The 12500-nt window shown below is 47.8% G+C and overlaps 1 protein-coding gene across 2 annotated transcripts in view; it reads left to right on the forward strand.

The window, feature by feature from the left end:
• LOC124007813 (dachshund homolog 2-like) overlaps nucleotides 1-12500 on the forward strand; it is a 26750-nt gene that overhangs the window by 4958 nt on the left and 9292 nt on the right. For both annotated transcript variants that reach the window (XM_046318588.1, XM_046318589.1), the window contains exon 2: nucleotides 7937-8077. In XM_046318588.1, coding sequence (XP_046174544.1) covers nucleotides 7937-8077 — 141 coding nt within the window. The remainder of the gene's footprint in view (nucleotides 1-7936; nucleotides 8078-12500) is intronic.

Genomic DNA, 12500 nt, shown 5'->3' on the forward strand with positions numbered 1-12500 from the left:
GGAGAGGAGGGAGGGAGGGGGAGAGGAGGGAGGGAGGTGGAGAGGAGGGGGAGGGAGGGAGGGGGAGGAGGAGGGAGGGAGGGAGAGTGGAGGGAGGGAGGGGGAGAGGAGGGAGGGAGGGAGAGAGGAGGGAGGGAGGGAGAGGGAGGGAGGGAGGGAGAGGAGGAGGGAGGGAGGGAGAGGAGGGAGGGAGGGAGAGTGGAGGGAGGGGAGGGAGGGAGGGAGGGAGGGGGAGAGGAGGGAGGGAGGGGAGAGGAGGAGGGAGGTGGAGAGGAGGGAGGGAGGGAGGGAGGGGGAGAGGAGGGGGAGGGGGGGAGGGAGGGGAGAGGAGGGAGGGAGGTGGAGAGGAGGGAGGGAGGGAGGGGGAGGGGGGAGGGAGGGAGGGAGGGAGGGGAGGGAGAGGAGGGAGGGAGGGGGAGAGGAGGGAGGGAGGGAGGGAGGGGGAGAGGAGGGAGGGAGGGAGGGAGGGGGAGAGGAGGGAGGGAGGGAGGGAGGGAGGAGGGAGGGAGGGAGGGAGGGAGGGAGGGAGAGGAGGGAGGGAGGGAGGGAGGGGGAGAGGAGGGAGGGAGGTATGGAGAGGAGGGAGGGAGGTGGAGAGGAGGGAGGGAGGGGAGAGGGAGGTTTAGTCTATAGAGTAGAGAGAGGGAGGTTTAGTCTATAGAGACAGAGACAGAGAGGGAGATTTAGTCTATAGAGAGAGAGACAGAGAGGGAGGTTTAGTCTATAGAGAGAGAGACAGAGAGGGAGGATTAGTCTATAGAGACAGAGACAGAGAGGGAGGTTTAGTCTATAGAGACAGAGAGGGAGGTTTCGTCTATAGAGACAGAGACAGAGAGGGAGGTTTATTCTATAGAGACAGAGAGGGAGGTTTAGTCTATAGAGCGAGAGACAGAGAGGGAGGTTTAGTCTATACAGACAGGTACAGAGAGGGAGGTTTAGTCTATAGAGACAGAGAGGGAGGGTTAGTCTATAGAGACAGAGAGGGAGGTTTAGTCTATAGAGAGAGATACAGAGAGGGAGGTTTAGTCTATAGAGACAGAGACAGAGAGGGAGGTTTAGTCTATACAGACAGAGACAGAGAGGGAGGTTTAGTCTATAGAGACAGAGAGGGGGGTTTAGTCTATACAGACAGAGACAGAGAGGGAGGTTTAGTCTATAGAGAGAGAGAGGGTGAGGTTTAGTCTATACAGACAGAGACAGAGAGGGAGGTTTAGTCTATAGAGACAGAGAGGGGGGTTTAGTCTATACAGACAGAGACAGAGAGGGAGGTTTAGTCTATAGAGAGAGAGAGGGAGGTTTAGTCTATAGAGACAGAGACAGAGAGGGAGGTTTAGTCTATAGAGACAGAGACAGAGAGGGAGGTTTAGTCTATAGAGACAGAGACAGAGAGGGAGGTTTAGTCTATAGAGACAGAGACAGAGAGGGGGGTTTAGTCTATAGAGACAGAGAGGGGGGTTTAGTCTATAGAGACAGAGACAGAGAGGGAGGTTTAGTCTATAGAGACAGAGACAGAGAGGGAGGTTTAGTCTATAGAGACAGAGACAGAGAGGGAGGTTTAGTCTATAGAGACAGAGACAGAGAGGGAGGTTTAGTCTATAGAGACAGAGAGGGAGGTTTAGTCTATAGAGACAGAGAGGGAGGTTTCGTCTATAGAGACAGAGACAGAGAGGGAGGTTTATTCTATAGAGACAGAGAGGGAGGTTTAGTCTATAGAGCGAGAGACAGAGAGGGAGGTTTAGTCTATACAGACAGGTACAGAGAGGGAGGTTTAGTCTATAGAGACAGAGAGGGAGGGTTAGTCTATAGAGACAGAGAGGGAGGTTTAGTCTATAGAGAGAGATACAGAGAGGGAGGTTTAGTCTATAGAGACAGAGACAGAGAGGGAGGTTTAGTCTATACAGACAGAGACAGAGAGGGAGGTTTAGTCTATAGAGACAGAGAGGGGGGTTTAGTCTATACAGACAGAGACAGAGAGGGAGGTTTAGTCTATAGAGAGAGAGAGGGAGGTTTAGTCTATAGAGAGAGAGACAGAGAGGGAGGTTTAGTCTATAGAGACAGAGACAGAGAGGGGGTTTAGTCTATGGGAATCCAACTCCACAGACAGGTACAGAGAGGGAGGTTTAGTCTATACAGACAGGTACAGAGAGGGAGGTTTAGTCTATAGAGACGGAGAGGGAGGTTTAGTCTATAGAGAGAGAGACAGAGAGGGAGGTTTAGTCTATAGAGAAAGAGAGGGAGGTTTAGTCTATACAGACAGGTACAGAGAGGGAGGTTTAGTCTATACAGACAGGTACAGAGAGGGAGGTTTAGTCTATAGAGTCGGAGAGGGAGGTTTAGTCTATAGAGAGAGAGAGACAGAGAGGGAGGTTTAGTCTATAGAGAGAGAGAGGGAGGTTTAGTCTATAGAGAGAGAGGGAGAGGGAGGTTTACTCTATAGAGAGAGAGAGAGAGAGAGAGGGAGGTTTAGTCTATAGAGACAGAGACAGAGAGGGAGATTTAGTCTATAGAGAGAGAGACAGAGAGGGAGGTTTAGTCTATAGAGAGAGAGACAGAGAGGGAGGATTAGTCTATAGAGACAGAGACAGAGAGGGAGGTTTAGTCTATAGAGACAGAGAGGGAGGTTTCGTCTATAGAGACAGAGACAGAGAGGGAGGTTTATTCTATAGAGACAGAGAGGGAGGTTTAGTCTATAGAGCGAGAGACAGAGAGGGAGGTTTAGTCTATACAGACAGGTACAGAGAGGGAGGTTTAGTCTATAGAGACAGAGAGGGAGGGTTAGTCTATAGAGACAGAGAGGGAGGTTTAGTCTATAGAGAGAGATACAGAGAGGGAGGTTTAGTCTATAGAGACAGAGACAGAGAGGGAGGTTTAGTCTATACAGACAGAGACAGAGAGGGAGGTTTAGTCTATAGAGACAGAGAGGGGGGTTTAGTCTATACAGACAGAGACAGAGAGGGAGGTTTAGTCTATAGAGAGAGAGAGGGAGGTTTAGTCTATACAGACAGAGACAGAGAGGGAGGTTTAGTCTATAGAGACAGAGAGGGGGGTTTAGTCTATACAGACAGAGACAGAGAGGGAGGTTTAGTCTATAGAGAGAGAGAGGGAGGTTTAGTCTATAGAGACAGAGACAGAGAGGGAGGTTTAGTCTATAGAGACAGAGACAGAGAGGGAGGTTTAGTCTATAGAGACAGAGACAGAGAGGGAGGTTTAGTCTATAGAGACAGAGACAGAGAGGGAGGTTTAGTCTATAGAGACAGAGACAGAGAGGGGGTTTAGTCTATAGAGACAGAGAGGGGGTTTAGTCTATAGAGACAGAGACAGAGAGGGAGGTTTAGTCTATAGAGACAGAGACAGAGAGGGAGGTTTAGTCTATAGAGACAGAGACAGAGAGGGAGGTTTAGTCTATAGAGACAGAGACAGAGAGGGAGGTTTAGTCTATAGAGACAGAGAGGGTGGTTTAGTCTATAGAGACAGAGAGGGAGGTTTCGTCTATAGAGACAGAGACAGAGAGGGAGGTTTATTCTATAGAGACAGAGAGGGAGGTTTAGTCTATAGAGCGAGAGACAGAGAGGGAGGTTTAGTCTATACAGACAGGTACAGAGAGGAGGTTTAGTCTATAGAGACAGAGAGGGAGGGTTAGTCTATAGAGACAGAGAGGGAGGTTTAGTCTATAGAGAGATACAGAGAGGAGGTTTAGTCTATAGAGACAGAGACAGAGAGGGAGGTTTAGTCTATACAGACAGAGACAGAGAGGGAGGTTTAGTCTATAGAGACAGAGAGGGGGGTTTAGTCTATACAGACAGAGACAGAGAGGGAGGTTTAGTCTATAGAGAGAGAGAGGGAGGTTTAGTCTATAGAGAGAGAGACAGAGAGGGAGGTTTAGTCTATAGAGACAGAGACAGAGAGGGGGGTTTAGTCTATACAGACAGGTACAGAGAGGGAGGTTTAGTCTATACAGACAGGTACAGAGAGGGAGGTTTAGTCTATAGAGACGGAGAGGGAGGTTTAGTCTATAGAGAGAGAGACAGAGAGGGAGGTTTAGTCTATAGAGAGAGAGAGGGAGGTTTAGTCTATACAGACAGGTACAGAGAGGGAGGTTTAGTCTATACAGACAGGTACAGAGAGGGAGGTTTAGTCTATAGAGTCGGAGAGGGAGGTTTAGTCTATAGAGAGAGAGAGACAGAGAGGGAGGTTTAGTCTATAGAGAGAGAGAGGGAGGTTTAGTCTATAGAGAGAGAGGGAGAGGGAGGTTTACTCTATAGAGAGAGAGAGAGAGAGAGAGGGAGGTTTAGTCTATAGAGAGAGAGACAGAGAGGGAGGTTTAGTCTATAGAGAGAGAGAGGGATGTTTAGTCTATAGAGAGAGAGAGGGAGGTTTATTCTATAGAGACAGAGACAGAGAGGGAGGTTTAGTCTATAGAGAGAGAGAGGGAGGTTTAGTCTATAGAGACAGAGACAGAGAGGGAGGTTTAGTCTATAGAGAGAGAGGGAGGTTTATTCTATAGAGACAGAGACAGAGAGGGAGGTTTAGTCTATAGAGAGAGAGAGGGAGGTTTAGTCTATAGAGACAGAGACAGAGAGGGAGGTTTAGTCTATACAGACAGGTACAGAGAGGGAGGTTTAGTCTATACAGACAGGTACAGAGAGGGAGGTTTAGTCTATAGAGACGGAGAGGGAGGTTTAGTCTATAGAGAGAGAGACAGAGAGGGAGGTTTAGTCTATAGAGAGAGAGGGAGGTTTAGTCTATAGAGAGAGAGAGAGGGAGGTTTAGTCTATAGAGAGAGAGACAGAGAGGGAGGTTTAGTCTATAGAGACAGAGACAGAGAGGGAGGTTTATTCTATAGAGAGAGAGAGGGAGGTTTAGTCTATAGAGACAGACAGAGAGGGAGGTTTAGTCTATAGAGACAGAGACAGAGAGGGAGGTTTAGTCTATAGAGACAGAGACAGAGAGGGAGGTTTAGTCTATAGAGAGAGAGACAGAGAGGGAGGTTTAGTCTATAGAGACAGAGACAGAGAAGGAGGTTTAGTGTATAGAGACAGAGACAGAGAGGGAGGTTTAGTCTATAGAGAGAGAGACAGAGAGGGAGGTTTAGTCTATAGAGACAGAGACAGAGAGGGAGGTTTAGTGTATAGAGACAGAGACAGAGAGGGAGGTTTAGTCTATAGAGAGAGAGACAGAGAGGGAGGTTTAGTCTATAGAGACAGAGAGGGAGGTTTAGTCTATAGAGACAGAGACAGAGAGGGAGGTTTAGTCTATAGAGACAGAGACAGAGAGGGGGGTTTAGTCTATAGAGACAGAGACAGAGAGGGGGGTTTAGTCTACAGAGACAGAGACAGAGAGGGGGGTTTAGTCTATAGAGACAGAGACAGAGAGGGAGGTTTAGTCTATAGAGACAGAGACAGCGAGGGGGGTTTAGTCTATAGAGAGAGAGGCAGAGAGGGAGGTTTAGTCTGTATAAAGTATTTTGAGAAAAAGAGATGTACACATCGTGCTATGTGATCTTTCAATCAGTCACTAATTCCTCAGGGTTCTGTGGTTGCTATTAGCGGCGCGGTCAATGATCGGTGTCCGTGGACACAGTAGAGATCTCATCAATCTGAGACTGTGTAAGATGGTAAATTGTGTCTGACCACCCATTGATCTTTTCAGAAAACTGAAATAACACAGACATTTGTTTGTGTGTGTGAGAGAGACTGACACAGAGGGAGAGAGAGACAGACACAGAGAGAGAGAGACTGACACAGAGGGAGAGAGAGACAGACACAGAGGTGAGAGAGACAGACACAGAGGAGAGAGAGATAGACACAGAGGAGAGAGAGATAGACACATAGGAGAGAGAGATAGACACATAGGAGAGAAAGATAGACACATAGGAGAGAGAGACTGACAGAGAGGGAGAGAGAGACAGACACAGAGGGAGAGAGAGAGAGAGACAGAGGAGAGATAGACACATAGGAGAGAGAGACAGACACATAGGAGAGAGAGACAGACACAGAGGAGAGAGAGATAGACACAGAGGGAGAGAGAGACAGACACAGAGGGAGAGAGAGACTGACACAGAGGAGAGAGAGACTGACACAGAGGGAGAGAGAGACAGACACAGAGGAGAGAGAGACAGACACAGAGGAGAGAGAGATAGACACATAGGAGAGAGAGACTGACAGAGAGGGAGAGAGAGACAGACACAGAGGAGAGAGAGATAGACACAGAGGGAGAGAGAGACAGACAGAGAGGGAGAGAGAGACAGACACAGAGGAGAGAGAGACAGACACAGAGGAGAGAGAGACAGACACAGAGGAGAGAGAGACAGACAGAGGGAGAGAGAGACAGACAGAGGGAGAGAGAGAGAGAGAGACAGAGGAGAGATAGACACATAGGAGAGAGAGACAGACACATAGGAGAGAGAGACAGACACAGAGGAGAGAGAGATAGACACAGAGGGAGAGAGAGACAGACACAGAGGAGAGAGAGACAGACAGAGAGGGAGAGAGAGACAGACACAGAGGAGAGAGAGATAGACACAGAGGAGAGAGAGACAGACACAGAGGGAGAGAGAGACAGACACAGAGGGAGAGAGAGACAGACACAGAGGAGAGCGAGACAGACACAGAGGGAGAGAGAGACAGACACAGAGGAGAGAGAGATAGACACAGAGGAGAGAGAGACAGACAGAGGGAGAGAGAGACAGACACATAGGAGAGAGAGACAGACACAGAGGAGAGAGAGACTGACACAGAGGGAGAGAGAGACAGACACAGAGGAGAGAGAGACAGACACAGAGGAGAGAGAGATAGACACAGAGGGAGAGAGAGACAGACAGAGAGGGAGAGAGAGACAGACACAGAGGAGAGAGAGACAGACACAGAGGAGAGAGAGACAGACAGAGGGAGAGAGAGACAGACAGAGGGAGAGAGAGAGAGAGAGAGAGACAGAGGAGAGAGAGATAGACACATAGGAGAGAGAGACAGACACATAGGAGAGAGAGACAGACACAGAGGGAGAGAGAGACAGACACAGAGGAGAGAGAGATAGACACAGAGGAGAGAGAGACAGACACAGAGGGAGAGAGAGACAGACACATAGGAGAGAGAGAGACAGACACAGAGGGAGAGAGAGACAGACACAGAGGAGAGAGAGACAGACACAGAGGAGAGAGAGATAGACACATAGGAGAGAGAGACAGACAGAGAGGGAGAGAGAGACAGACACAGAGGAGAGAGAGACAGACACAGAGGAGAGAGAGACAGACACAGAGGGAGAGAGAGACAGAGAAAGAGGAGAGAGAGAGAGACAGACACAGGGGAATCAACTCCACAGACCAGTCACATGGGAATCAACTCCACAGACTAGTCACATGGGAATCAACTCCACAGAATAGTCACATGGGAATCAACTCCACAGAATAGTCACATGGGAATCACTACCACAGACTAGTCACATGGGAATCATTACCACTCAACTCCACAGACCAGTCACATGAAATAAGTAGGGGTCAAACATGAAAGTACGACAGAACAGAATTAAACTAAGTTTTCAGTTCATTTGGTCGTTCTTCTTCATCTGAAAGTTAATATTTTTATTAAAAACTAGGCAAGTCAGTTCAGAACAAATTCTTATTTACAATGACGGCCAAACCCGTTGTGATACAGCCTGGAATCGAACCAGGGTCTGTAGTGACACGTCTTGCGCTGAGATGCAGTGCCTTAGACCGCTGTGATGCAGCCTGTAATCGAACCAGGGTCTGTAGTGACCACTGCACCACTCAGGGACCCCATAATAGAGGACATAAAAGGACAGTTGATAAAAGTATAAATATAAAGTTGACACAAAAAATATTTAATTCAATTTAATAATTGTATCCCCGTTTTCACAAAGATTCAGCAGCTAGTCTGTTTCATGGAGCTCACCTCACCTGTGTGTCTGTGTCTCTCCCCAGGTGGGAATGAGTGTTCCTGGGATAAGGAGAGGCTTGAGTCGCAACCCTGTGGAGGTGGAGAGGTGGGCAGAACAGGGATGGGAGTACAACCGAGACTAAATAACCAGATGACCTCCCTACAACAGCAACTACTGGCCAACCGTGAGTACTACAAGGAGAGAGGAGTACTGTCACTGCTCTCATTCACTTCAAAACACACGTTTCATTTTAAAAAATTACTTCCCTTTCCTGTTCACCTCTCAGCTCTACACTCCTCCAATCTCTTCTCCTCAACTCCACTCCAATCTCCTCCACTCTCCTTGTCTCCTCTCCTCTCCTTGTCTCCTCTCCTCTCCTTGTCTCCTCTCCTCTCCTCTCCTTGTCTCCTCTCCTCTCCTTGTCTCCTCTCCTCTCCTCTCCTCTCCTCTCCTCTACTCTACTCTACTCTACTCTACCCTCTACTCTACCCTCTCCTCTACCCTCTCCTCTCCTCTCCTCTCCTCTCCTCTCTCCTCTCCTCTCCTCTACTCTACTCTACTCTACTCTACTCTACTCTACTCTACTCTACTCTACTCTACTATACTCTACTCTACTCTACCCTCTACTCTACTCTACCCTCTCCTCTCCTCTCCTCTCCTCTCCTCTCCTCTCCTCTCCTCTCCTCTCCTCTCCTCTCCTCTCCTCTCCTCTACTCTACTCTACTCTACTCTACTCTACTCTACTCTACTCTACTCTACTCTACTCTACCCTCTACTCTACCCTCTCCTCTCTCCTCTCCTCTCCTCTCTCTCTCCTCTCCTCTCTCCTCTCCTCTCCTCTCCTCTCCTCTCCTCCTCTCCTCTCCCTCCTCTCCTCTACTCTACTCTACTCTACTCTACTCTACCCTCTACTCTACCCTCTCCTCTCTCCTCTCCTCTCCTCTCTCCTCTCCTCTCCCTCTCCTCTCCTCCTCTCCCTCTCCTCTCCTCTCCTCTCCTCTCCTCTCCTCTACTCTACTCTACTCTACTCTACTCTACCCTCTCCTCTCCTCTCCTCTCTACTCTCTCTACTCTACTCTACTCTACTCTACTCTACCCTCTACTCTACCCTCTCCTCTCCTCTCCTCTCCTCTCTCCTCCCTCTCCTCTCCTCTCCTCTCCTCTCCTCTCTCTCCTCTCCTCTCCTCTCCTCTCCTCTCCTCTCTCTCCTCTCCTCTACTCTACTCTACTCTACTCTACTCTACCCTCTACTCTACCCTCTCCTCTCTCCTCTCCTCTCCTCTCTCCTCTCCTCTCCTCTCCTCTCCTCTCCTCTCCTCTCCTCTCCTCTCCTCTCCTCTCCTCTCCTCTCCTCTCCTCTCCTCTCCTCTCCTCTACTCTACTCTACTCTACTCTACTCTACCCTCTCCTCTCCTCTCCTCTACTCTACTCTACTCTACTCTACTCTACTCTACTCTACCCTCTACTCTCTCCTCTACCCTCTCCTCTCCTCTACTCTCCTATAGATAATATACAAATGTGAAATAAACAATAAAAATTAACAGTAAACATTACACATACAGAAGTTTCAAAATGATGAAGACATTACAAATGTCATATAATGTTTATATACAGTGTTTTAACAATGTACAAATGGTTAAAGTACACAAGGGAAAATAAATAAGCATAAATATGGGTTGTATTTACAATGGTGTTTGTTCTTCACTGGTTGCCCTTTTCTGGTGGCAACAGGTCACAAATCTTGCTGCTGTGATGGAACACTGTGGTATTTCACCCAGTAGATATGGGAGTTTATCAACATTGGATCTGTGGATCTGTGTAATCTGAGGGAAATATGTGTCTCTAATATGGTCATACATTGGGCAGGAGGTTAGGAAGTGCAGCTCAGTTTCCACCTCATTTTGTGGGCAGTGAGCACATAGCCTGTCTTCTCTTGAGAGCCATGTCTGCCTACGGCGGCCTTTCTCAATAGCAAGGCTATGCTCACTAAGTCTGTACATAGTCAAAGCTTTCCTTAATTTTGGGTCAGTCACAGTGGTCAGTATTCTGCCACTCTCTGTTTAGGGTCAGTCACAGTGTTCAGGTATTCTGCCACTCTCTGTTTAGGGTCAGTCACAGTGGTCAGGTATTCTGCCACTCTCTGTTTAGGGCCAGTCACAGTGGTCAGGTATTCTGCCACTGTGTACTCTCTGTTTAGGGTCAGTCACAGTGGTCAGGTATTCTGCCACTGTGTCCTCTCTGTTTAGGGTCAGTCACAGTGGTCAGGTATTCTGCCACTGTGTACTCTCTGTTTAGGGTCAGTCACAGTGGTCAGGTATTCTGCCACTGTGTCCTCTCTGTTTAGGGTCAGTCACAGTGGTCAGGTATTCTGCCACTGTGTACTCTCTGTTTAGGGTCAGTCACAGTGGTCAGGTATTCTCTTGAGAGCCATGTCTGCCTACGGCGGCCTTTCTCAATAGCAAGGCTATGCTCACTAATTCTGTACATAGTCAAAGCTTTCCTTAATTTTGGGTCAGTCACAGTGGTCAGGTATTCTGCCGCTGTGTACTCTCTGTGTAGGGCCAAATAGCATTCTAGTTGCTCTGTATTTTTGTAAATTCTTTCCAATGTGTCAAGTAATTATCTTTTTGTTTTCTCGTGATTTGATTGGGTCTAATTGTGTTGCTGTCCTGGGGCTCTGTGGGGTCTGTTTGTGTTTGTGAATAGAGCCCCAAGACCAGCTTGCTTAGGGGACTCTTCTCCAGGTTCATCTCTCTGTAGGTGATGGCTTTGTTGTGGAAGGTTTGGGAATCGCTTCCTTTTAGGTGGTTGTAGAATTTACCGGCTCTTTTCTGGATTTTGATAATTAGTGGGTATCGGCCTAATTCTGCTTTGCATGCATTATTTGGTGTTCTACGTTGTACACGGAGGATTTTTATGTTCCCTTCTCGTCTCTCAGATCATTCACAGCTTTTTAATTTTTTTAAATTTTTTATTTCACCTTTATTTAACCAGGTAGGCCACATCACCACTTTCCATCAGTTTGATGAACAAGTTCTCATTTGCAACTGCGACCTGGCCAAGATAAAGCATAGCAGTGTGAACAGACAACACAGAGTTACACATGGAGTAAACAATTAACAAGTCAATAACACAGTAGAAAAAAAGGGGAGTCTATATACAAAGTGTGCAAAAGGCATGAGGAGGTAGGCGAATAATTACAATATTGCAGATTAACACTGGAGTGATAAATGATCAGATGATCATGTACAGGTAGAGATATTGGTGTGCAAAAGAGCAGAAAAGTAAATAAATAAAAACTGTGGGGATGAGGTAGGTGAAAATGGGTGGGCTATTTACCAATAGATTATGTACAGCTGCAGCGATCGGTTAGCTGCTCAGATAGCTGATATTTGAAGTTGGTGAGGGAGATAAAAGTCTCCAACTTCAGCGATTTTTGCAATTCGTTCCAGTCACAGGCAGCAGAGTACTGGAACGAAAGGCGGCCGAATGAGGTGTTGGCTTTAGGGATGATCAGTGAGATACACCTGCTGGAGCGCGTGCTACGGATGGGTGTTGCCATCGTGACCAGTGAACTGAGATTATTATTATTATATTATTATTATTATTAACTGAGATAAGGCGGAGCTTTACCTAGCATGGCCTTGTAGATGACCTGGAGCCAGTGACGACGAACATGTAGCGAGGGCCAGCCGACTAGAGCATACAAGTCGCAGTGGTGGGTAGTATAAGGTGCTTTAGTGACAAAAAGGATGGCACTGTGATAAACTGCATCCAGTTTGCTGAGTAGAGTGTTGGAAGCGATTTTGTAGATGACATCGCCGAAGTCGAGGATCGGTAGGATAGTCAGTTTTACTAGGGTAAGCTTGGCAGCGTGAGTGAAGGAGGCTTTGTTGCGGAATAGAAAGCCGACTCTTGATTTGATTTTCGATTGGAGATGTTTGATATGGGTCTGGAAGGAGAGTTTGCAGTCTAGCCAGACACCTAAGTACTTATAGGTGTCCACATATTCAAGGTCGGAACCATCCAGTGTGGTGATGCTAGTCGGGCATGCGGGTGCAGGCAGCGATCGGTTGAAAAGCATGCATTTGGTTTTACTAGCGTTTAAGAGCAGTTGGAGGCCACGGAAGGAGTGTTGTATGGCATTGAAGCTCGTTTGGAGGTTAGATAGCACAGTGTCCAATGACGGGCCGAAAGTATATAGAATGGGGTCGTCTGCATAGAAATGGATCAGGGAATCGCTCGCAGCAAGAGCAAGACCTTCTTGCCTTGTCTCTCAGATCGTTCACAGCTTTGTGGAAGTTACCTGTGGCTGACGTTTAGGCCAAGGTATGTATAGTTTTTTGTGTGCTTTAGGGCAACAGTGTCTCGATGGAATTTGTATTTATGGTCCTGGCGACTGGACCTTTTTTGGAACACCATTATTTTTGTCTTACTGAGATTTACTGTCAGGGCCCAGGTCTGTCAGGGCCCAGGTCTGTCAGGGCCCAGGTCTGTCAGGGCCCAGGTCTGTCAGGGCCCAGGTCTGTCAGAATCTGTGCAGAAGATCTAGGTGCTGCTGTAGGCACTCCTTGGTTGGTGACAGAAGCACCAGATCATCAGCAAAC

The sequence above is a fragment of the Oncorhynchus gorbuscha genome, linkage group LG21 (assembly GCF_021184085.1).
Source record: "Oncorhynchus gorbuscha isolate QuinsamMale2020 ecotype Even-year linkage group LG21, OgorEven_v1.0, whole genome shotgun sequence".
In the NCBI taxonomy this organism is placed as follows: Eukaryota; Metazoa; Chordata; class Actinopteri; order Salmoniformes; family Salmonidae; genus Oncorhynchus; species Oncorhynchus gorbuscha.